Here is a 27,484-nt window from a genome sequence, read left to right as displayed (position 1 = left end):
ACTGTATGCCAATGATTGACTTATGATCAATAATATGGTAATAAACAATACATTGTATTCTAAAGCCGCTTTTTATATTGTCTTATCAATGATTAACTCTTCTGCTACAAGAATGTAATGCAATTAAATTATCTGAATATTTTTTATTATTTATTTATATATACATACATATACATTTTAAATATTGAATTATTTTTATATGAGGGGCTTTCTCAGCAAATATTTGTATATGCGATTAATCACGATTAATTAATCGGGACACCATGTAATTAATTCGATTACAACTTTTAATCGATCGACAGCCCTTTTTTTGCATTAAGGAATCACCATTCTGGGAAATAAGGTTATTGTCACCTTGTTCTTGCTTGATGCAAATAAAAGGAATTGATTTGTAGATATTGTAAATTAATGATAAATAGTCATTAAATGGACATTAAAATCCACAGGTGCCTCTTGATTTAACAGTAAAGCCTTGTAAAACTACTGTAGGTTTTGATGTATCCTGCTTATTATGAAACCTTTTCTGAAGATTTGTACTTTTACTTTGCTTGTAGTTTTCTTTAGCAGACTCCCTCCATGATTCATGCTGATTCACTCTTTCAGTGCGGAATCTGTGGGTTTACCATCGTGACTGGAGGGGCGGCGCGGCTGATGTTTGGATATGACAGCTACGGTAACACATGTGGTCAGCGCAATGAGGCCATCGAAGGTGTCCGGCTGAGCGGTCTCGATCACACCGACAGAAAGTGAGTCGCCTTTCGCCTGTGTCTCCCCCTTTTTGTGTGCCTGGCCTGTGTGCAGAAACCCCTACCTTAATTCTTATTCTGCCTTTTTTCTTTAATGGTCTGCAGTCAAATGAGAGTGCTCCATCTCTTGCCCTTCAATTATCACATCAATGCAAATGTCAAACTGCTACCATTTCTCTTCGAGAAGGCTGAGCTACACACACCGAGCATTGAATAATTTAGAGATTGCCTGAGGATGGGCACTGTCACAGTGCGTGGCCCTTAATGGGTGCTAGCCTGCAGGAAAGATAGGTATTTCAGGCCATTTCATTTTCATGGCTGTCAAATTACTTTTGTCACTCTCCAGTGTGGTTGAACTGAATTAAATATGTAGCTTTTTAGAGATGGTCCTGAGATCTGACTCATCATTATGACGCAGGACTATTCATTTGGTGCAGCATTCAACAGCTTGTCAGCAGAAGTGAACTTAATAATAGCTTAAAAATGTCTTTCAGGAGCTGTCAGAGAGAGATGCCTGTACTGGCGGAGGGTATTTGGTTTGCCTCGATATTTAAAGTGTATCTTTAGGTTGCTTTCACACAGTTGAGCTTTTGGTGTGGAACTGAATCCATTTGAAGTCAGTTCTGATGGTTTGGTTATTGTGAAAGTTATATTATTTTTAAATAGTATAAAATAATTAACTAATTAATTAATTTTTTGTTATTTCCAGCAATGAATTGTTAGTTTCCGTGTAGTTTTTTATTTCAATACTGTTTTTATATATTTTATCAGTTTTTGTAATTATTATAATTTAGCAATACAAATTATATTAATGTTGCTGATGTACATTTCTGAAATTGAAATCGCTTATTAATAATTAACTAGTTTTTTTAGGCCCTAGAAAATCAAGATTTTTCTTTTTTAATTTAGAATAAAGGTTTAGTTTTCGACCCACTGAAAATGGGTAACTTGTCAATTTACATATGTATCCACATTTGATAACCTCAGAGCCCAATATCTCTTGGATTTAACCATATAGGGCCTTAAAAATTATACCAAAAAGAAAGTTTGTTCTGAATCGGAATATAAATGTATATTAAGATATCTTTATTACTGTGATGTTGGCACCCAAACTTTAGAAAAACAACCCAAAAAATTGTTTGTTCCCCATTTTTGGACTTGCACCATTGGCGTATAACGCAATAAGCGGGCGGTGCTGCTGAAGTCAACAGATAATTACTCCATAATTGATCCATGTCATTCTTTAGCATGCAATTTGGCTTTCATCATTTGTTTATCTTTCTTTAGAAAATGTTTCAACTAGGGATGGGCAATTGTACTTGAGTACTCGAACGTGACAGCGACGATCGATCATAAAAACAATGATTGTGAGTTTAAAAAAAGACAGATTTTTACATTTTTTCTGATTGGTTATAGCAGAATTTTGGGCGGCACCTTGAGCTCTGATTGGTTAGCGTTGCCAGAGCGTGCGGTCCAAAGTCCAGACCAAAGAACAGAGAGAAACAGTATTTGTACATAAAATGTCTTGCGATACCAGCCAGGCAACTTAGACGAGCATCGCATCTTTTACCGTCAGACAGAAATGCAACGTAGCCAGATCCACAAATAACAACAGCAGAAAGAACCTGAACACAAACTTATCCAGTACTGTCGCAACATTGGATCCAACACACAAACATCTGAAGTTTCTTTAGACAGAGCTTCGAGAGAGAGAGTAAAGGAGCATCTGAAACAGCTTTACAACGCTGTTACAAATTCTGTCACACCCATACAAAGTGACTCTGCCTGATCGAGCAGCAATTACAGCACTCGACACACTTTTTGGTGAGGATTACGGCGCAAGTAATTTTTGTTCGCGTGACAACGAAATCTAAAGTTACTTCAGTGAGCCATGAATCCAGGATCATTTTCTGTGGTGGAAGGTAAATGAGAATCGGTTTACAAGATAAGCATTGTACTTCGCTGTTCCTGCGACATCTGTTCCAGCGGAGCACGTTTTTTCCACCGCCGGGCTAATTGTGAATAGACCCCGCACATGCCTCTCACCTGTGCAGGTAGACCGACTCCTCTTTTTGAACAAAAATATGTAGGATGTAGCCTATGTTTAAGTTTCATCAGTCGTGGTAAATATACAGGATGTCTTTTTTCTGTAGCTTTGAAAATAAAAACTAAGCCATTCGTTTTTGTTGTTGTTTCAAAAGCATCGTTGAAATAAGCTGCTAAAGTACTATTGAAGACAACGTTTAATTAAAAAATTACAGTTGAATGAAGTAGCCTAAAAGCAATCACGATGAAAATCAACACCTTTTTGTCACAGTTTTTATCTTGTTGAAAATATCCTTTAAATTATATTCATAATTCATCAATAATCATCATGTGTTGTTCAATAATTTAAGTCAGTTTTACTCTGACTAAAATGTCATAATTTTAGCCAATATATAGGCGATGTCAGCAATCACTTGATAAAGTAGATAAAAATACTGTAATCAGAAATATACATAACATTATGAGAACACTATAGAATGTTGTGAATTATTTTTGCTTGCCCGTGTTTCAGCGCGCTGTTAGAAGAGCGCATCCACAACGGGAGTTACACTCTCTGACTAAAGCATGTAACTGCATTTGCATCCTTTTGTGCAGATACAAGTTGTAATGTTACGTTATGTTGTGTATCTAGGATATCTGATTAATCTCATAGGATGCGTCATGTGTTAATTTATTCTTCAGCTTCACCTAATGCAGCTACTCTATTTCAGATGTTTGTTTTTCGATAACATTGATGCAGCATAAGCAGTGTTATTTTTTTATAGTTCATGTTTTCATAGACATGTTTTCATGTTATTTTGTTTATTTAACATTTTCATAACAATCTTATAATATTTTCATTATCTCCATGACGGACACGCCCCGCCCCCCACTCACGCCCCGCCCCTCGAGTACTCGTTTTTGAGACCTATCAACGATCGAAATAAGAAATCAACAAAAATGCCCATCCCTAGTTTCAACAAAATCCAAAGTTTCAGCTGGGGAAGTTTCTGAAATATGGTTGATTTGATATGGAATAACCCAAAGGGACAAATTAGTCTTTACCAACAATTGCTGTAAACGGCTGCTTCTAGTTCTCACTGTGGTACTTGCATTGATGCGTAACATGGTTCGGGCCCAAATAATGTAACGGGAAAAGAGACTTTCAGGGGGGAGGAGGATGGGATCAAGCTCTGGTTTGGACCAAGCATTAGAAACAAGTGTGAAATGCAGAATCATTACTTGTGAAGATAAAGAGAATTGCTGATTCACATCAAGGTGGCACCACACTAGCGGACTCGAGTCAAAACAACTTGAGTTTGGCCGAGGGTGTTACACATGCAGGCTGCTTTGCTGAGATATCGCTTTCTTCTGTCTGAGGTACTGTATGACACAATTGCCAATGCAAAATGGTGGAGGAGTGACAAACATGCCAACTCTCTCTCTGTCACGTGTAGCTCACTGAAATAAGAGCATGAGTACCGAGTGAGCATAAACAATTGTAATGGAGTGATTTAGGGTGTTTTCAAACCTCTAGCATGCAAGATTTCTTCCGAAAAAAAGTGCTAAAATAGTTACAAAGTAAAATTTTCTGCATGGTTCAGTTCACAAGGTTATATTTTAAAATGGACCAAAACTTAATTTCCATCATGGTTATTTTTATCTGTCATTAGTTGCTTTTGTGTTATTTCTGCATTGAAAAGTACCTGCTCTCTCTTGCGCGCATGGTCACTTGCACACACACGTACACATTTTTTCTGTCAAAAAGTTGCAACGGCATCATATACGTGTCTGTTCTGCCACTATCCGCATGAGAGAAGTGATCATTAAGATTTCTAATATAGCCCCCAATAGGTGAATGAATGAATTACAGTGCGGGTCCAAGTAGGGCTGCCCCTGCCCAAAGATTTTCCTAGTCGACTAGTAGTCGTTAATTTAAGCCATTAGTCGACTAGTCGTCGCACGTTTATGATATTAATTTAATTGCTTATATGATGGGGGGGCCTCAGAAAATAATTTGATTTCCAGGGCTGAGAAAGATATGTTATCAGTAACATTGCTAACACTGTTCTATATTACAGAGAAATAAAATGAGTTATAATGAGCCTTTAAAATATACATTTTACAAGCGGACTCACGAAGCGAGCCACAGCGACACCGTCAAAAGCGGCAATGATTCTGTCGGAAAAACCAGCAAGAGACTGTCTGAACATTTTGTTAATTTATAAAGAGAAATGCACATTAGTGTTGTGCGAACAGAGTGATCACCATAGCTGATGCCTTTGACGATGTCAAAGCGATATTTGGCTCATTTCCCATTAATCTATTTAATTATTATTATTATTAGACTAGTATTATTGTCAAATAAATTTTACAAATAATTTGCCTGTAGACCCAGACTTTAAGAAACACTATTATATTGTTAGGAACAGATGACAGAAAAGCCGTCAATGTGCATATATGACGCGCTGATACAGAGGTGTGCAGTTTTGTGGAACACGCGCATTTAAGGATTTTTCTTTTCAAATGACCTCCGACATCTCAGTTCAGGAGGTGGTTTGAGTTCAGTTCACTTTATTTCCACAGAGCAGTTTATTGTGAACTCAACTCTGCAGCCTATAAAATAATACAAAATATATAAAATAATACAAAATATATAAAATAATACAAAACACGTTCACACGTTGTTTTTATGTCTTCATTTGTATAAGTAATTTTCCGCCTGCATGTTTAGACTGATTATTTCCTGACGGTAAATGGAAAGGTGGTTACTTAATTATTTTATCACTTTATTATTTATTTGCTTTTTTGTTTCATTTTGAGTGCAATTTGAATTTAGAAATTTATAAAATGTTTTTTTTTTTTTTTTAAATAAATGATTTAATTTTCAATGCAAAATCACTAATTCCTCAGCCCTGAGGTTTCTGATTTAATTGGATATATATATCTCTAAATCTGAGGCCATGGTTCTCAGCAGGAAACCGATGGAGTGCGTACTCCAGGTAGGGAATGAGGTTTTGCCCCAAGTGAAGGAGTTCAAGTACCTCGGGGTCTTGTTCACGAGTGAGGGGACAATGGAGCGGGAGGTTGGCCAGAGAATCGGGGCAGCAGGGGCGGTATTGCACTCGCTCTATCGCACCGTTGTCACGAAAAGAGAGCTGAGCCGAAAGGCAAAGCTCTCGATCTACCGGTCAATTTTTGTTCCTACCCTCACCTATGGTCATGACCGAAAGAACTAGGTCGTGAGTACAAGCGGCCGAAATGGGCTTCCTCAGAAGGGTGGCGGGCTTCTCCCTTAGAGATAGGGTGAGGAGCTCAGTCATCCGTGAGGAGCTCGAAGTAGAACCGCTGCACCTTTGCGTCGAAAGGAGTCAGTTGAGGTGGTTTGGGCATCTGGTAAGGATGCCCCCAGGCCGCCTCCCTAGGGAGGTGTTTCAGGCACGTCCAGCTGGGAGGAGGCCTCGGGGAAGACCCAGGACTAGGTGGAGAGATTACATCTCCACACTGGCCTGGGAACGCCTCGGGGTCCCCCAGTCAGAGCTGGTTAATGTGGCTCGGGATAGGGAAGTTTGGGGCCCCCTGCTGGAGCAGCTGCCCCCGCGACCCGACTTCGGATAAGCGGTTGAAGATGGATGGATGGATGGAGATATATCTCGTGAAGGAGGGAACAAAACAAATTCCTGGATAACAAAATACCCAACGGGTAGATAATGCACAGATGAAGTTTCTTTGCCAGAGAGATGTTCACAACATTTTTTTATTTTTTTTTTTAACTGGAAAAATATAAGTGCATTTAAAATGTGTTCAAATTTTTTACTTATTTTTTTTACAGTTTAAAAATAAATACAAAATAAAGTTCAAAGTTTGAAATCAAGGTATCTTGCTTTATTGTGTAGGCATAACCCTAACCCTGCTTAACGAAAATTATCCCATAGTACCACCTAGCGTCCAACCAGCGGTCGTTTTCCTGTGGAGTTTTTTTTTTTTTTTTTCGGACCATCCGACCAATCAAACCTTGGTGGACCAAGACTCTTCTCATCTACTAATGGTTCGTCAACTATCAGGGGGCAGGGTCCAAGTGTGATTGCTGTGTTCAAATACAATGTGCCAAGGGAGAAAACGCACCAGGTTTTCAACGAGTGTGAAAACACCCTTAAGCGATTCATGGAGAAACTTTACCTTGTGAAAATGCGTGATTGTCTATTTCCTTATTTTTTTTAATATTTGTATTCCCTTTTCTCCCAATTTGGAATGCCCAATTCCCACTACTTAGTAGGTCCTCATGGTGGCACGGTTACTCGCCTCAATCCGGGAGGCGGAGGACAAGTCTCAGTTGCCTCCGGTTCTGAGACAGTCAATCCGACAGTCAATCCGTTCATCTTATCACGTGGCTGTCTGTGCATGACACCACTGAGACTCCACATGTGGAGGCTCATGCTACTCTCCGCGATCCACACACAACTTACCACACGCCCCATTAAGAGCAAGAACCACTAATCGCGACCACCAGGAGGTTACCCCATGTGACTCTACCCTCCCTTGCAACTGGGCCAATTTGTTTGCTTAGAAGACCTGGCTGGAGTCACTCAGCACACCCTGGATTCGAACTTGCGACTCCAGGGGTGGTAATTAGCGTCAATACTCGCTGAGCTACCCAGGCCCACAGATTGTGTATTTATTCCCTCAAGGCTTGCCGTAATATGTTTATAACCATATGCGGATTTCAGTGAGTAAGAAGAGTGTTGTGTGTCTGCTTACTGATGCCATTTTAGTGAAGGAAAACGCTTGGTGACAGAATCACTTTGGATTTTAATCAGAGTTTGTGATGATATGTAGCTGAGTGGGATAAAAACTTTCAGATCAGCTTGATGTCGATTTTGTTCTTCTGTAAAAGACGCTCCTTGATCGCTTGATGAGAATACAAGACCGTACTTCGGTGACGACTTCTTTTTTTTTTTCTCCAGTTTTTGAAGCCATTAACTCGGCATGGAGTCCCAACGGTCAAGTGATTTATGACCTTCCTCTGAGAGACGCTAATGCATGCTTTGTCTCCATCTGCCTGTCCGTCAATTATGTGATTGTTGCTCACACCTGAAAATCACTGTAAAAATAGGTTAGTGTGGAACAGGCTTTAGTGGCTGTTTAATGTGGATGCTCTTGCTATTGTGTGATTTACTGTAGGTGTTTATTTTATTTGATTACAACCATATTGCTCTGAGTAATTACTTCATTCACTCATGTTATAAAAGCTTGAGAGATGTATGTGTTAAATATCACCAACAGTGAGCTTTTCCTGCCAAAAAGCAGGATTATTTGTTTTTTGTCTCTTTGTTCAGCTTTAACTCAAAATACAGAGCCACTGGAGACGTGCAATCACCCTTGAGCACGCGCACACACTCACACTCACACTGCTAAGTGCAGCCTGAACTATGCACCTGTGGACTCATTTCCTATTGAAAGTGCTTTCATAATGAGAGTGTTTGAAAAGAGAAACTTTTTCAAATTAGGGCTGCAACTTGAAAGTTAATGCATTTTGGGAGTTGTAAATATTTCTGTTAATGCTTTTTTGAAATCTGAAATGTTCAAAATCATCCCTTTACTGTTATTAGATTGATCACTATTACTAAAGTTAACATGTTAACATGCAAGTTTTCAGCTCGTTATTTTCACATGCAAATGAGCTTGTGATTCACAGCTCTTTGCCGGTAATTGTGAACCTCAGGCAAACCTTTGGCAACAATGGACAGTTTGCTGTAAGTTTGCCACGAACTCTGGATTTTCATAAGGGTATTTAGTTTGACCTCCGGTGAACAATTTAAGGTTAAGCACCTCCTTACGTTGACCATTTGTTGAAAAAGAAAAAATGGTTTTGAAGCCAAACTGTTGTAGTGGCAAAAGTGCATGCTGAGTGTGCAACTGTGTCAGGAAACATACAGAGTTAGCAAGCTAATGTTGTTAGCTGAGCAAAGTTCATCTGCTTAATGCAATTAGCTTAGTTTTACTCTCTCAGCTGTTAATACCAGCAGGCAGCACAGTCCCACTGCCCACGATCCCTCACTTTATCCTGAGCTCTGTTTAATAGGGTTATGACACCCCTCATGTGCATTCAGTGCACGTCCCCAATTCATTTGTACATTCTATTCACCTTGTGCTATATTGGAATCACTACAATGATTCATTAATTTAAAAAAAAAAAAAAAAATATATATATATATATATATATATATATATATATATATATATATATATATAATCTTCTAATAACACTTTAGTTGGTCACTGAAGGCACAAGTTTATTAAAGTAATAGTTCACCCAAAAAACATTTGCTGAATTTACTGCCCCTCAGGCCATGCAAGATGTATCCGAGTTTCTATCTTCATCAAAAAATAATTCAAGATTTTTAGAATTTCATTTCAGGCCTCCTCCTTTAAACAATGCAAGTGGATGTACTCCATTTTTAGATGGTCAAATGCATATTTATGGTGCATCAAAATAATAAAGACTCCAGTCGACAAATAAAGTTCTTCTGAACCCAAACAATTGATTATTTTTAGAAACAAAACAATACTTGTATAATTTATAACTACAAATGTTCTCTTCCATACATCTCTGTGACATGCACGCGCTCGTGATGTGATGACGTAAGCTTGTTGGTAAAGTCACGTGTCACATGGAGGAGTCAGGAAGTGTGTCACTGTAAAAAATTAAAATTATTATTTGGAAATATTTTTTTTTATTTTAAATTGTTTTGTTTGTGAAAGGCGCATGGACTGTGCTCTGTGCAAGTTTCTCTTGTAAACAATGATGCGCTTCCTGACTCCGCGTGACCTTACCAACAAGCTTGCTTCATCCCTCTCATGAGCGCACGTAACCAAGATGTATGGAAGCGAACATTTGTAGTTAAAAAGTATATGGATGGCCTGAGGATGAGTAATTTATCAGCAAATTTTCACTTTTGGGTGAACTATTCCTTAAAGTTTAGCATGTAATATTTTCCCCCATTCATCCAATATGCAGGTCTTCAACTAGGCCTTCATTGCCATATTGTGCACTTCATAATGCTCCACATGTTCTCAATTGGAGACCGGTCAGACCGCAGGCCAATCTAACAATCAGACTCTCTGCTTATGCAGCTATGCTTTTGCAATCAGTATAGTATGTGGTGTGAAGTTGTCCTGCTGGAAAATGCTGGGACATTCCTGAAAAAGACAGCATCTGGATGGCAGCATATGTTGCTCCAAAATTTGTACATATATTTCTGCATTAATGAGGCCCTCACAGATGTGCAAGTTACCCATGCCACTGGCTCTGACACACCCCCATACTATGACAGACACTGGCTTTTGGACCTGATGCTGATAACAGCTTGTATACTCTGTTCACTCTCACTGGCCCAGAGAACAGGACGGCATTTGAAATGTGGACTCGTTGGACCACAAAACTCGATTCCACTGTTCTTCTTTCCAACTAAGATGAGACAGAGCCCAGAGACATGGGCAGCACTTTGGGACAGTGTTGATGTATGTCTTTTGCTTTGCATAGTAAAGCCTTTAACATGCATCTGCGGATGCAGGGTTGAATGATGTTGACTGACAAATTTTTATCAAAGTAATCGCGACCCCATGACATCCATTACATACTTATGACATTTTTTTTTTATATATAAAAAAAGTGCTGTTGAACACCACTACTTGTGTCTCTCCAGTGGCTGCCGGTTAATAAACATATAAAATTCAAGGCTCTGATGCTGGCATAGAGAACAGTCACTGGGTCTGCTCCAGCATACCTAAAATAATTTCTGCAGAGCTACACACCCACTAGAAGCCTGCAGTCGGCTAAGGAATGTCGCCTTGTTGTACCAACACAAATTGCACCAAAACACGTTCCCGGACATTCGGCATCATTGTACCACGTAGGTGGAATGACATTCCGAACTCCGTAGATTTGCACACAGCCATTTCTTTTTACAATTTGATAGTCGCATGAACAAATTATACTGCTATCGCTGTAGCTAACTTTAAAACAACGGGTTGATGTCCCATGTCGAAAATCCAGTGATGCTGGAAGTGATGATTCTCCCTGACCAATCAGTGATCTGCATGATTTTGACATCACATTTAGTATCGGCTTGGCTCGCTTGGATCCTCGACCGAGGTGGTTCTAAAAAAGCCGTGCAACCGTACAACTCGACTCGGCTTTTTGGGGGTTTTCCACTGTGGATAGCACCTGATACTTTTTTAGAACCACCTCGGTCGAGGTTCCAAGCGAGCCAAGTCGATACTAAATGTGATGTCAAAATCATGCAGATCACTGATTGGTAAGGGAGAATCGTCACTTCCAGCATCACTGGATTTTCGACATGGGACATCAACCCGCTAGTTTTAAAGTTAGCTACAGCGATAGCAGTATAATTTGTTCATGCGACTATCAAATGTGACAGCCCCATTAGTGTGGTATATTACAGGCCAGCCTTGTGCCTCTTTTTCAAGAGATTGACTAGCCCAACATCGACTTAACCAATAGCTTGATTTTTGGATTATGACAATCTGTCTCCCCACCCAATGGCAATTCGGGGGAGTGTTTATGAAATCTGTTTTGTAAACTGTAATTTTTTTTAAGCAGTTTTGTTTGCCGAATGCATTGTATTGGAAAAAAAATGGAGAGACCCCAGAGGGCAAGATGAGTCATCAATATTTTTAGTACTTTCCCCAAAATAGAAATGTCTATAATTGCAAAAATGTTTTTTTTGCCATGCTAATTTGCCATGATGTTTTGACAGGCTGTGTGCTAAGGCTGAAGGGCTCTTTCCTCAAGTGTGTGGGTCCCCTGTTACTGACAATCTGTTTTTGTGCTGAACACACAAGACAATGGCTCCCTCGTCACTGCGTGGGCGCAGTGCCCACTTCAAACTGCTTGAAATGCTGAAGTAAAGCCATGGCCACAGCGGAGGATTGACTCGTAAACAAGCTCTCAGATCCCCTCTGCCAAAACACTGGGCTGAACAGTCTTGTGACAAAAAATATCTGCTGTTCAAAGTCAATATTTAACATACAATGCCGTGTTTTAATTCCAATAGGGATATCGGATTAGAATTCATGAAATTGTATTTCATTCTTCAAAAGATTTAATGTGAAATGGGTGCCATATGTGTCCCTAATATACATTTGCTGAAATTACTTTTGCACCTCTGTTTTACCTCTGGGTAACCAACCCATTCATTTTCTTGGCTCGGCAAGGACGTGGTGCATATAAGATGGCAATAAACTGGTTAATAATGTAGGGATAACTATGAATTAAACAATAATATCCTTTTAAAAAAAAATTTTTTTATTACTTCTTGGTGGTCATTATCGTATTTTTCTGGCATGGAGCACAGTATTCTGACATCCACAAAATGTGTAGCCGCTCATTTTCACTCCAGATATTTAAATGAAATGTCTTTTGATTAATTTATTTTAATTTTCTTAAAGTAACATACCCTATATTAGGGCTGGACAATAATTCATTATCAATATGTATCACTATATAATTTTTTTCAATTACGGTGATATGATTTTTAAACCAGGGTATCCGCGGGGTCTTGAAAAGTATTAAAAGGGGATAAATCAATTTTGGGAAAATTAAGACCCTTAAAAAGTATTAAAAAGTCTTATCACGGCTTTATAAAGTCTTAAATTTTGAAAGTGTTTTTTCTGAATTAGCTGTCCAACAGTTTGAGTCCCAAAAACATCGTAAAAGTGTGTGAATTTAGTCATTTTTATTAAAAAAACGAACAGGTACATAAAAAACTAGGCTATTGTGGGTGTGTTCTTAAATTGCCTCTGAGAGCACCAGAGCGGGCAGGCGGGCGGAAGTTCAAAAGCACAATGTACGCTCTGGCGTTCCCAGTGCGTATTACAACGCACCGAAATGTTTTAAGAGAAGGTTGGTGAACTCATGAACAGAATGGGGAAGTGCAAATTTGCAGCGTCCTGGATGGAAATGCCGGACTTCAAAGAGTGGCTGCAGCCAGTCGAGGGGAATGTCAGGGAGGCATATTGTACATTATGCAAGAAAAAAAATAAGTATTGTGTCAATGGGCATTAACTCGTTAAAGTCCCACATGTGTTGTGCTAGCCACAAAGCCGCTGCTAGCCGCCGAGAGCGGCAGCTCTCCATCGCTAGCTTCTGTGGTAATCGCGTTGCACCACCACAACCTAGTGCCAACGTCGTTACACCACCGGCAGTCACACCTGAAGATAGAGCTACGACCCGGGCTGTCTCTGCTTCCTCATCTTCTGCAGCCGACATCAGAGTGGCTCTGGGCGGCACAGCAACACTGCGTGCTGAGGTGTTGTGGTGTCTCCACACAGCGGAGAAACACCATTCACTGAACTCAAACGGCAGAGGGGAAATCTGGGACATTAATGGCACAACTGATCACGAAATCCAACATCCTCAGAAGACGTAGTAAAGAAAAACGGAACGAATTGGTCCAAACTGAGAAGCTGCTGGGAACAAAATCAGAAGAACTGAGGCACATGTCAGCATGATTGTTGTTGAGGGTGGAGCAAAGTTTTGTTTTTTAATACACTTTGCTTTGATTTACTATCCCAGCCTATTTGATTTTTTTTTGTATCAGTGTGGTCTATAGTCTTTATCACAAACTAAAACTGTTAAGTTAAAAGTATCACTGATGTAAATGGTTACAGCTTGAAGTGGCGGTGAGGTATTACAAAATATTGAAGTTCTTGAAAAAGTCTTGAAAATGTATTAAAATTAACTTCAAGATTCCTGCATATACCCTGTAAACACATTTCCTATATTTCGTTAGGTTACATTACAGCATTTGTCACTGACTAACGTTCAGGGTGCAGCCGTCAGTTCATTCATTGTGAGCAAAAATAGCAGAACACAAATGGCTACTTACGTGACATGGCAATTTTTGAAAGGGACACAAATAATAGTGCCAAAATTGTATGTCTACAGGATGTGTGTACACAGAAGACTTTTTTCACCTCACGGACATATTATAATTATAAAATTCTTACGTCCTCCATAATATATTAGGTTTTGTCGGGGACAGAGGGTTCTCTTAGATATTCACCTGCAGCCATCCCACTGATCTGCCACGTAACATCATATTGAGAAAAACCCAAAACAATGGTAAATCTACAATATTAGGCTAATATCAGTTCTCAAACAAGCTAGGTAACGTTATAATTGCTAAAGTTGCGGACTCCTGAAAAAATATATCGGTTATCATAATTTTTTTGTCATGACTAATTTATTAATGACTCCGCATCATCTGTATTTAAGAGAAAATAATCACTTCATCCGATGAATAAAATAACCTTGCCACTGCCAGCCTACTTGCTGGAGTTCCACAATTAACGCAGCTCTTTGAACTCCACCGTGTGTGTAGGGTGAGTGTGTGTGTGTGTGTGTGTGTGTGTGTGTGTAGGTGAGTGTAGGTGACGTAAAGGGGGAAAGCAGGCAGTGGACCAAACCACTGTGGTGCAAGGGAGGGGGGACTCAAAATGTTTCTGAACTTAAAACATTTTTTGGCACGTTTGTATTGTTTTACTACTTAGTTATTTTAAGTATATATTATATTTTTTACAATACACAGCTTGGTTTTTAATGCCCCAGCAAGTTTTTGTTGTAGCTATTTTGTTGTTGTTTTTTGAGCACTTAAATATTCTTTATCCTAGCTGAAGAATCTTTGTTTCAATCTATAAAGATAATCAGCCTATGTTGTAGTTTCAAGTTAAAAATATTAATATTGGGTGAGTTTTTTTTTTGTTTATTTGACATTTCTTGTTTGTATGAAGGCTAAGTGCTAATAAAATGTGAACATTAATTTGTTTGTACAGTTTTTATTTGTTAAATATTATATAGTTTTATAGGAGGAGATTTCATAGACTTGGAAAATAAAATTTTCAGAAGTTTGTAGGTACAGACATCCGTTGTGGCCGTTCTTGGCAGTTTTTCCTGAGGCTTTTATATTGTTGATATCGATATTGGAATTATATCGTATCGACCGAAATTAAGAAATGTATTGTGATATAAATATTTCACCACCAGCAGATTTCACTGAAGGAATGGTAGAAAAAGACTCGCTCTGCTTTATATAGCTAGCCAAAAGCTTCCCTGCTTTGTCCCCCGACAATAGCCAAAACTCTATTATATCAGTATTTCAATCGGGTCAATTATCTGAGGCCATCAGATGACATTCGGCGCTTCAGCTCGTATATTTAATATAGTCAGTATTTTCATTCACTTGCACTACATAATTTCTATGATTACTACTAAAGCTGGGAAAAACAGCTTTAAACTAATAACTTCAGTATTAAGGCTCACTAAAGCTGAGACACACAACAGACTGATTAATTACACAAACTCAAGTGCTTACCTCTTACTGGCGTTTCCACATTGGAGAGGACATGCTGTTAAAATGGCGGATTCTATAGTGTGAATGATCGGTAGCACCGGCTATCGCGAAATGGGGAGGAATACCCCCGCTTGGATATCTATTTTTCCGCAAAGAAAATAGTATGCATTTTACTAAAATTACATTATATTTAGAAAGCTAACAGACTGCAACATCTCTGCTTGGGAGTGGCAGCAGGTGATCGTACATGCTCCTCTCTCTCTCACACACACACACATTCTTGTTTTTCCAATTACTTGTTATAAACAGCCCAATCCATGATACTAGTTCTAAAGTGAAGTTTTTTAGAGGCTTGGACGCATAAGTTGGTTTGAACCAGCAATGGCAGATTCTGATCTGTCGCGTTAGAAAGTAGTTTCATGTACAAATGTGTTTTTGGTGACCATACTCCGTTTTTCATCATGTTTTAAAAATCTACTTGTTCATTTAACTGTTGTATACAAGCAATAGAAATTGTGCTATATGGGCCATATAGCACAATTGCTAGTGTGATATTGCTTGTATTCAACAGTTCAATTAAGTGCTGGTTAGTGGTCTACCGAAATAGGTTTTTTAATGGCCGATGTGATATACAGAGAGCAGGGTGGCCAACAGGCTGAGACAATGCCGGTATAGCACACAATTTAATATAGTAAATAACATAAAATTACAAAAAAAAAAAAAAAAAATATATATAATAGAGCTGTCGATTTAATGCGTTAATTCAGTACGATTTAATTTGATTAAAAATAACGCGTTAAAAACATTAACGCAATTAATAACAATGCCCCCGGACCATAATAAGGAAGATTCCTGAGAAATGCAAGCTTGTAGTATCACCTGTTTACTCCAGAGGGCAGTAAGTGAAATTTCAGCTGTATGGCAGTGCGCAGTTTATACAGTGAAGAAAACAACCATCCAGCAGACACACAACACAGACATGCGTTATGTTCTTGCGTTAAAAATATTTGATGAAATGTGCTACACAAGCATGTCTAATGATTGTTGAAATTGACGGGTCCTTAAACAAGCCCTCATACTAAATCTCGAACTGACAAATTCACTTGTGTAATGGATTGCTGTGAACTGTGTGCCAATGATTGACTTATGATCAATAATATGGTAGTAAACAATACATTGTATTCTAAAGCCGCTTTTTGTATCGTCTTATTAATGATGAACTCTATGGAAGCATATGGGTAGCAATATTCAATTTGACATTTAATATGCAAAATGACAATGCAATATGTAAAATGGCAATGCATTCTGTATTTAAATTTACATTACATTACCATTCTAGCAACGTTTGGTGCAAAATGAAAATGAAATTACATAATTTACATTTGCCATTTCATACACTCGTTTTAATATGCATTATTGAAATGCTTTATAAGTTGCAAAATTAAAATGAAAATGTATTGCAGAAATGATTAGATATGTGTAACATGTTCAAGCAAAAACTGTGGCAAAATGATCATTCAAATGTTATTTTTCTTAATTGCATTTACACTCACAGTCAAGACACTTGCGATTGCTTTTTCATTAAATGTCCCTAAATGAATGTAGCAAAATTCAATGTGCACATTGAAAATGCATTCGAGCCGATCACGCCCTGCCCGCCCCTCCGCCCTCTCCCGCCCTGTCAATCACTGCATCAAGGCGGGGCTCGGCAACAGGTAAACATAACATGTTATGGCTATGTTACGTGTTTTGAGCTTACAGTCTATGGTTTTGAGGTGTTGGAAAAATGGCGTGGCAGAGCTAATACTGAGCGTTAAATTCACTAGCAGATGAAGTGGAGCGTGAACAGAGAAACGGTAGTATTTCCGAAGATTATTACGAGTATGTAGGTGATAGAACCAGTACGTTGTTGGAACGTCTGGGAGAATTTTCTGCCTTATCAGGCGCCGACACCCGTTTGGCTGCTGACCTCTTAAAGGTGGTGGAAGAACAATTGTATTCGGAGAGGCCTAGGGGAGTGGGAGACCAGCAGCCGTGGAGATCCTGGCGAGGCCATAGAGGGGTATCTTATGTATGGGTTAAAAGTTAAAGATATCGCGGCCTTGTATGGAGTTAGTCGATGGACGGTACATCGACGAATGCAGCAGTGTGGACTGAAGTAAACAACAACTTAAATATATTTTAATGATTTTATACAAATGCCTCAAGGCCATAATCTCTGTGTTTACTCCCGAATTCTGCCATGGGGATTTTAATAAAAGAAAAAGGCAGTTTTGTTTTTTAATTGAAGTAACGTTAGATAACTATTAACAGTTAACGTTACTACATTTGGCTCTGCCGCCGCCATTTTTCCAACACCTCAAAATCATAGACTGTAAGCTCAAAACACGTAACATAGCCATAACATGTTATGTTTACCTGTTGCCGAGCCCCGCCTTGATGCAGTGATTGACAGGGCGGGAGAGGGCAGGGCAGGGGAGGGGCGTGATCGGCTCGTAATGCATTTTCAATGTGCACATTGAATTTTGCTACATTCATTGCGGGACATTTACTGAAAAATCAATCGCAAGTGTCTTGACTGTGAGTGTAAATGCAATTAAGAAAAATAACATTTGAATGATCATTTTGCCACAGTTTTTGCTTGAACATGTTACACATATCTAATCATTTCTGCAATACATTTTCATTTTAATTTTGCAACTTATAAAGCATTTCAATAATGCATATTAAAACGAGTGTATGAAATGGCAAATGTAAATTATGTAATTTCATTTTCATTTTCATTTTGCACCAAACGTTGCTAGAATGGTAATGTAAAATGTAAATTTAAATACAGAATGCATTGCCATTTTACATATTGCATTGTCATTTTGCATATTAAATGTTAAATTGAATATTGCTACCCATATGCTTCCATAGAACTCTTCTGCCACAAGAATGTAATGTATTTTAATTATCTGAATATATATTTTTTTTATTTAAAGATAACTATGTATAATAATTTCATCATTATATATTTAATTGTTGTTATATGAGGGGCTTTCTCAGCAAATATTTGTATATTCGATTGAATGCAATTAATTGGGACATCATGTAATTCATTTGATTAAATTTTTTAATCGATTGACAGCCCTAGTATATAATAAACGTGTTTAGTACTATTTACTCAGTTTCACACAAAATTTTTACTTTGTAAAAAAAGTCAAGCTACCATGGATGGCATGATCGCATTTACTCAAATACTGAATCAAACCAATTGTACATACAGTGCAAAGTGAATAAAACATTTACTTGTGGCTGATCGGTGTATGTCATGTCAACCATTTAAAATGTATATGTGTATATATATATATATATATGACAAATCCCTTTGTCATAATGACGCCATCCTTGCAAGAAGATGAAAGTCTCTTTTTATTTTTATCTTAAATCTTTATTAAAAATCTTTTGTGTTATGTTTGTCAGTAGGGGATTATCTCAAAATGTCAGAATCAGAATGAGCTTTATTGTGAAGTATGCTTATACACAAGGAATTTCATGTGATGTTGACAGAAGCTTCCATTGCAAGAGAATGCAACGTGTGTGTGTGTGTGTGTGTGTGTGTGTGTGTGTGTGTGTGTATATATATATATATATATATATATATATATATATATATATATATTAGTATATACATTTAAACATGTATACATACAGTTATGTGCAGGTGATGTATTGAGGAAAAGGTAGGATATGTTAAAAGAATATTAATGAAACACGAATACAAGTAGGAATGGATGGATTGAATATTGCACATGGTTGTATTGACCAAAGGAATGTATTTGGGGTCAGTTTTATCTGTTCATGAGGTGGATGGCCTGAAGGGAAAAAACTCTTCCTGTGCCTGGCTGTTCTGGTTCTCAGTGTTCTGTAGCGCCGGCCAGAGGGCAACAGTCCGAAGAGGAAATGTGGTGGGTGAATGGAGTCAAGAGTGATTTTACCAGCCCTTTTCGTCACTCTGGATGTGTGTAGTTCTAGCAGGGTGGGTAGGGGAGCGCCAATAATCCTCTCAGCAAACTATCATTTGAAGTCATCTGATGTCTGATTTGGTAGCTGAACCAAACCAGACAGTTACTGAAGTGTAGAGGACAGACTCGATGACTGCTGAGTAGAACTGAATCAGCAGTGCCTGTAACAGGTTGAACTTCCTCAGCTGGTGAAGGTAGTACAACCTCTGCTGGGCCTTTTTCTACAATAGAGTCAATGTGGGTCTCCCACTTCAGGTCCTATGAGATGTAGTGCCCAGGAACCTGAATGACTCCACTGCTTTTCAGAATGGTGAGGGGGGTCAGTGTTGGGGTGTTCCTTCTAAAGTCCACTATCATCTCCACTGGTTTGAGCGTGTTCAGCTCCAGGTTGTTTTGACTGCACCAGATGGCCAGCTGTTCAACTTCCCTTCTGTATGCAGACTCATCGTCATCTGAGGCAGATGACCGTAGTGTCGTCTACGAACTTCAGGAGCTTGACAGAGGGTTTCTTGGCACATCCCTGGTGGGCACCAGTGCTGATGCTTTCCCCATTCTCACTAGCTGCTGCCTGTCCGTCAGAAAGCTTGTGATCCACTGACCAATAGAGGCAGAGAGCTGGGTTAATTTAGTCCATTGGAGAGAAGGGTTGATGGTGTTAAAAGCCAAACTGAAGTCAACAAATAGTATCCTGTTACCATGATTTTTTTTTAAAGAAGACAATTGTTAAGAAATATCAGCATTCAATTATCTTTCTAAAAAGCAACTTGTAGTTTCAGAGCCTTGAGCACAAGACTTGTAATGTCAAAATAAACTGTAAAGCTGTCTACTGTTACCATCAAACTTTTTACCTTCCAGAGGGTGAAGTTGTATACTAGCAAATATTTAATATATCAGTATTTATGATTTTAGATGTCACAATGCAATTTACAATGATTAAAAAAATATATATATATATTTGTTTAATTGGATATTTAGCTGGAAAAGTAATTTACTTTATAGAATAACCCAAATACTCTTAGTTCCTTGAAACAAAAGCAAAAAGGACTGAATGTGTGGTTGTTTAATTTACAGATATGTCTTTTTCCTGGATCCATGCAACATAGACATCATCCAGAGGAAGATTAAGTCCATGGCGCTGTGCGTGTCACAATGTCCCACAGAGAAACTGTCGACTTACTACGACCTCAAGAGGTTTGCCATGATGAATGGTGAGTCAGTCGGCCTATCATCTATTGTGGGCATGTACAATGTCATCACCGATATAATGGCAGGACATCACTGACTGTACCTCAGCTCATTAGACAAAGGCTTTAGTCATATACACTATGTGGTCATCATAACCCCATGTCTTGTATCCTGTGATTTTTACCGAGGGCCACTCCTTTAAGAACAGTTAAGTTTGACACTTCCCATCTGAATCCAGTGGACAGTATAAATGACATGATTGTGTCCCTGGAGTTTCACTGGGGTTTTCTGTGCACCTGTTTTTAATGACAGTTCATTATCACTGTGGAGTTCACATTCATATTAAATGGCTAGTGAGTCTTGTTAAAAAAAAAAACATTAGTCGATACCAAACTGAGAAATCATGCAAGGCTTGTGGCAGAAATGCCATTATAAGTGACAAAAAAGACACGGATATTAAAAAAGTTTAGACAAAAATGTCCCTGTAGTAAATTCCTCTCTTTCTTTTTCATCAGGTATCGAACATTTGATACATTTCATTATATTCTATTTTAGACAGTATCTAGTTATGGGTTTAGAGCCTGCTACTTTTCTATTTAAGGTTCATTTGATTTCATGGGTAACAGTCAGATTATTCATATTTGCGCACTGCATGCTGTTTTTATACATTTGAAAAAAAATAAAAATAAAATTGGCCCTAAAAACTATTTATTTTTTAAATTGCCTCTTAATCAGAATCAGAATGAGCTTTATTGCCAAGTGTGCTCGCGTACACAAGGAATTTTTGTTTAGTGATGGGAGAAACAAGTGCACACTGAACATTACAGTGGGACACAGAAAATAAAACAAGGTAAGAGCATAAATAGACATACAGAATAGAAATAGGACCTATAACATAGAAAGTCAAAACAACTGTTCTTGTGCCTGGATGTCCTGGTGCTCCGTGCTCTGTAGCACCAGTCAGAGGGCAACAGCTCAAAAAGGGAGTGGACAGGGTGTGTGGGGTCCAGGGTGATTCTACCTGCATGTTTCCTCACTCTGGAGATGTACAGGTCTTGGAGGGTGGGCAGGGGGGCACCAATAATGGTCTGATTTGGTGGCTGAACCAATTCAGACAGTTATAGATGTACACAGGACAGACAATGACGGCCGAGACGAACTGTGTTAGCAGCTTCTGTGGCAGGTTGAACCTCCTCCGCTGGTGAAGGAAGTACAACTTTTGAAATTTGTTGTCAATTTTCTTTATTGATTTCATCAATTAGTTGTTGCAGAACTACTCGTGTTTTGTTGACATAAAAAAAACTTGTCAGTAACTGCACAAAAAAAAAAAATGATGTACAGTAATTTCAAATCGGATGATTGCAACACACTCCCAAAAAGTTTGGACAGTGGAGTGTTTACCACTGTGTAACATCTCCATTTCTTCTAATAACACTTACTAAGCATTTAGTAAGCATTTAGGCACTGAAGAAGACATTTAGGCACTTAGAAAGTGGAATTTTCCCCCAATTATCCATTAAGCAGGTCTTCAGTGGCACAATTGTACAGGGTCTACGTTGCCGTATTGTGCGCTTCATAATGCACTACACATTCTCAATTGGAGATGGTCAGGACTGCAGGCAGGCCATCTAGCTCCGACACTCTGCTTATTCGGCTAGTATGTGGTTTGAAGTTTTCCTGCTGAAAATTCAGGATGTCCCTGGAAAAGAATATAGGTATAGGCTGCTCCAAAATTTGTACATATCTGTCTGCATTAATGGTGCCCTCACAGATGTGCGAGTTGTGTGTGACACCCCTGGCCCTTACAGACACTGGCTTTTGGGCCTGACGCTGGACTCATCGAACCGAAAAACAGTTCCACCGTTCTACTTTCCATCTCAGATGAGACCGAATTTGGCATCGTGTTGATGTATGGCTTCTGCTTTACATAGTAAATTCTTAACTTGCATCTGTGGAGGCAGCGGTGAGTGGTGTTGACTAACAATGGTTTACTAAAGTAATCCCATGTTCATGATATCCATTACAGATGAATGATGTTTTTTTTAAGACTGTGATGTCTGAGGGATCAGAGATCACGCACATTCAGAAATTCTCGGTGCTCTTTTACGCACAGAGTTTTGACCAGATTCCTTGAATCTTTGAACTATATGGTGCACTGTTGAGGGTGAAATGGCCAAAATCCTTCCAATATGTCTTTGGGGAACATTGTTCTCAAAGTGCTGGAATATTTGCTGAAGCATCTGTTGGCAAATTGACAAGTCTTGAATGATCCTTGCTCTTGAAGGACTAGGCTGTTTTTGGAGGCTCCTTATATACTATGACACTATTGCCTCACCTTTTTAACATCTGTTTCATGAGTTGAAATAAGGCGATAAAATTATGTCGTAAATTCCCCGTCTCAAAATTCTTGGAGCGTGTTGCAATCATCTGATTTGAAATGACTGTACATTTAAAAAAAAAAATAAAAAAATGTGTAGTGCTTTCAATATAGCAAAGGGTGAATATAATTTACAAATCACTCCCTTTTTGTTTTATTAGCATTTTTCATAATGTCCCAACTTTTTCAGAATTGTGGTTGTAATATATTAAACAGTATATAATGCTGATTATAATATACACTCACCTAAAGGATTATAAGGAACACCATACTAATACTAATTGACCCCCTTTCGCATTCAGAACTGCCTTAATTCTACGTGGCATTGATTCAACAAGGTGCTGAAAGCATTCTTTAGAAATCTTGGCCCATATTGATAGGATAGCATCTTGCAGTTGATGGAGATTTGTGGGACGCACATCCAGGGCACGAAGCTCCCGTTCCACCACATCCCAAAGATGCTCTATTGGGTTAAGATCTGGTGACTGTGGGGGCCATTTTAGTACAGTGAACTCATTGTCATGTTCAAGAAACCAATTTGAAATGATTCGAGCTTTGTGACATGGTGCATTATCCTGCTGGAAGTAGCCATCATAGGATGGGTACATGGTGGCCATAAAGGGATGGACATGGTCAGAAACAATGCTCAGGTAGGCCGTGGCATTTAAACGATGCCCAGTTGGCACTAAGGGGCCTAAAGTGTGCCAAGAAAACATCCCCCACACCATTACACCACCACCACCAGCCTGCACAGTGGTAACAAGGCATGATGGATCCATGTTCTCATTCTGTTTAAGCCAAATTCTGACTCTACCATCTGAATGTCTCAACAGAAATCGAGACTCATCAGACCAGACAACATTTTTCCAGTCTTCAACTGTCCAATTTTGGTGAGCTCTTGCAAATTGTAGCCTCTTTTTCCTATTTGTAGTGGAGATGAGTGGTACCCGGTGGGGTCTTCTGCTGTTGTAGCCCATCCGCCTCAAGGTTGTGCGTGTTGTGGCTTCACAAATGCTTTGCTGCATACCTCGGTTGTAACGAGTGGTTATTTCAGGCAAAGTTGCTCTTCTATCAGCTTGAATCAGTCGGCCCATTCTCCTCTGACCTCTAGCATCAACAAGGCATTTTTGCCCACAGGACTGCCGCATACTGGATGTTTTTCCTTTTCACACCATTCTTTGTAAACCCTAGAAATGGTTGTGCGTGAAAATCCCAGTAACTGAGCAGATTGTGAAATACTCAGACCGGCCCGTCTGGCACCAACAACCATGCCACGCTCAAAATTGCTTAAATCACCTTTCTTTCCCATTCTGACATTCAGTTTGGAGTTCAGGAGATTGTCTTGACCAGGACCACACCCCTAAATGCATTGAAGCAACTGCCATGTGATTGGTTGATTAGATAATTGCATTAATGAGAAATTGAACAGGTGTTCCTAATAATCCTTTAGGTGAGTGTATAATAATGCAAAGGCTCCTGATATTTGATAGTCCTGATCATGCCAAATGTACTGCCTGATTTCACCAGTAAATTATACTATGGCAATTATTTTACTGGATAAACATGTACTACCTTTTTAATATGTATTTTTCAAATAAAATGGTTTAAAAACTAATAATATTAACTTAAAATACTTAATTTATGTGATCCATAACCATGTACAAGCATAATGTATGCATATTTTTAGCGGAGCAGAATTCTTAATATCTCTATTCTGGTGTCACCATTGCTCTCTGGTGGGCTGATCCGTCTCAATCAATCCCCAATGGATCTTTTTACATTTTAGTGAACAGTATTACAAGCAAAAGAAATTAACTGTTTTGCATATGTCTTAAGAGTAATAGTCCAAAAAACCACCAAAAAATTTAATAAATAAATAAAACATAGCTTTTTCATAACACACTAAAGCTGAAGATATAAATAACCATCCAAAGTCAAATGTTTTTGTGCCTAAAACCTTTGCACAGTACTGTGTGTGTGTGTGTGTGTGTGTGTGTGTGTATATGTTCTGTTGAAATCTCAGATGATCTCCTTAACCAAAAAGAAAATAAATAAAAATAATTGAGGCAAGTTTTTGACTAAATGGATACAAGAAAGAATTAATTTATTACATTTTCATTTTATTCACCAAAATAAATATAAATAAGCAGAAATATTTAATCAAACCTTTTCAAGCATGTAGCATGCCACATTTGAACTACTAGGAGTATTTTAAGTGATTATGTAAATGAGGGGTTGAATCAGTGTTTTGAACTGATTCACTGAAATATATTGATTTCTATCAGCATTGAACTCTACTGAAATTAAAATCAGACACATCTCTCCATCTTAACACTTTGAATATATCATAAATATTCAGTATATTGTTCAGCCATACAAGCAGCTGGTGGGGCCTAGCTTGACCTAAGAAGCCATCAAGGCAAATCTTGGAAGGACTGGTAGACCACCGCTGTTAATCTGGTCGGGTGACCTTATTGAGCTGGTTAATCATGTTTAAAAGCGGAGTTTGAACTCCTCAGCTTGACCATTTTAAAGCAGGTATAGTTGTGATATTGTATGTAATGCTACTGTTTTCTTTTTTAGGGTCTGAGCTTTGTTCATACGAGTTACCAGGTCATAAGTACCCACAACTTTCAGAGCGTTTCGACAAGTGTCCCAAACTTCCGGTACCAGAGAGGTATTAAACAAATCCTTGGCAAACATAAATCCTCCTATAAATCACACCTTCTTTTTCCTCCTTAATCTGTCCTCTATCCCTCTGACCTTTTCTATCTCTGCAGCAAAGCTCTTCCAGTATTTAACCGCTGCACGCCGGTGGATATCTCCTGCTATGCTAAGTTTGCTGAAGCAGTTGTTACGTTTGTCAGTGATAACAGCATGTTAAACCGACTGATCGCTGGGGTGGCGGCCAGCAAAGAGATCATTGTCGGACTTTGTCTGCTGGCGCTAGGTAATTGTCTACTCTCTGCGGCTGCCATGGAAACTGAAATTATTAAATTTCTTTGATAATGAGTGTTTATCTGTGAAATTATTCCTCAATGAAATGGATAATTGTGGTCCCTTGATATTTATATCAAATCACGACTAATTAAGTTCTTCGTGATTGAGCATTAACAAACAGATATCTAAATGTAAGGCCTGTTGTTGTAATTATTGTGGTATGTGTGTGACTTACTTTCTTCTGTAGAACAAAATAAGATTTTTCAGAAGAATATTTCAGTTCAGTAGGTTCATAAAATGCAAGTGAATGGTGACCAGAACTTTGAGGCTTCAGAAAGCACATAAACTCAGCATAAAAGTAATCCATACAACTCTAATGGTTTAATCCAAGTCTGCAGAAGCGATATAGTAGGTGTGGGGGAGAAACAGATCTGTATGGACTTACAGAGCTGAAATATTCTTCTAAAAATCTTTGTGTTCTGCTGAAGAAAGTAAGTCCAACACACCTGGGATGGCATGAGGGTGAGTAAATGATGAGAGAATTTTAATATTTGGGTGAACTATCCCTTTAATATATCATGTTCCCCACCCACACAGTCTTTGTGATGTCAGCTGATAAGAAAAGTAATTTCAAAAGTGGATGAGAGATTATAAAAACATCTTGTGTTTAGAATAACATACTGTGATGAATGCTGAATTGTGCTCAATAAGATTAGGATACAAAAAGTCAATAGGGTCAAGTTTGATTTCATGTTGTCTTTGAAGGTGCACTCAGTATTATTTTCCCTCATTCAAAAATAAATGAACAGTAGTAATATTGAAACATCTGAATGAAATCATGATGACACATGTGAGATGAAGTGTTCAGTCATATCAGTAACCTTATAAAAGCTGCTGTATTCTACATGGGGCAGGGGCGCCTCATGGGGGTGGCCATGTTAGAATCACATGACCAGCAGAATACTACTCTTAATCTCTGTAAAACGTCTTGTTATTGGACACTTTCACTCTTGGATTAAATTGGCTTATTGTGAATTTCTACAATGACATCTGTATTTGAAAACTACTGTGTTTCAATGATATAGCATCCAGGCCACTAGGTGTCACTGTAAGCCAATGTACTGAGTGTATTCTTCTAACTGCTCAACCTGTTTGTGCATACTGCAGTTCTGTCCATGATCCTCATGGTGGTAATCCGTTACATCTCTGCTGTCCTGGTTTGGATACTCACTGCACTCATTGTTCTGGGTTCTCTGGGCAAGTTGGCTTTCTCTGCACTACTTTTCTCCCCTTCTCCCCTGTGAATGACAGCATTTCTTTTGTGTTTGCACATTTTATGTTCTACTCTTAAACCAGCATTTGATAAGTCAAATCTGATTGGTTGAAAAGGTATTCTAAGCTTGTCCTCAAAGACACCATTTATACCTGGTATTAAGATGCATTTTTGATGATCAGATCATGTGGTCAGCGATAAATACAGGTCTAAACACAGTCTAAAATGTTTTTTGATCGGATCACAAAAACACATACATGTGGGGTCAAAAACGCGTTTGACCGCATCACATTTGAGGTGTGTAACAAGTTCAAAGGAGTGCAACATGCAACACTGCAACATTTTTCACAAGTGCCTAAAGCTTTTGCACTCTACCTCCCCTCCAAATCTGATCACAGGTGGTCACAGGAGACCCATTTAAATGACCAGGTGTAAACGGTGATGTGTCTCACCTGACATGTGACTGAATCACCCAAGAGGCATCTTAATACCAGGTGGAAACGGGGTCAAAGTTATTGTCATTAGCCACTTTCACACACAAATCCCAATAAATTGCT

The 27,484-nt window shown here is 38.6% G+C and overlaps 1 protein-coding gene across 2 annotated transcripts in view; it reads left to right on the top strand.

The window, feature by feature from the left end:
- Window positions 1–27,484, top strand: part of LOC127617068 (choline transporter-like protein 1) — a 53,561-nt gene that overhangs the window by 9,058 nt on the left and 17,019 nt on the right. For both annotated transcript variants that reach the window (XM_052088944.1, XM_052088943.1), the window contains exons 3-7: window positions 604–746; window positions 20,224–20,360; window positions 25,298–25,391; window positions 25,495–25,664; window positions 26,822–26,911. In XM_052088944.1, coding sequence (XP_051944904.1) covers window positions 604–746; window positions 20,224–20,360; window positions 25,298–25,391; window positions 25,495–25,664; window positions 26,822–26,911 — 634 coding nt within the window. The remainder of the gene's footprint in view (window positions 1–603; window positions 747–20,223; window positions 20,361–25,297; window positions 25,392–25,494; window positions 25,665–26,821; window positions 26,912–27,484) is intronic.

The sequence above is a fragment of the Xyrauchen texanus genome, chromosome 23 (assembly GCF_025860055.1).
Source record: "Xyrauchen texanus isolate HMW12.3.18 chromosome 23, RBS_HiC_50CHRs, whole genome shotgun sequence".
Classification (NCBI taxonomy): domain Eukaryota; kingdom Metazoa; phylum Chordata; class Actinopteri; order Cypriniformes; family Catostomidae; genus Xyrauchen; species Xyrauchen texanus.
Note: the sequence above shows the minus strand (reverse complement) of the source record. Positions and strands in the feature narration are given on the sequence as shown.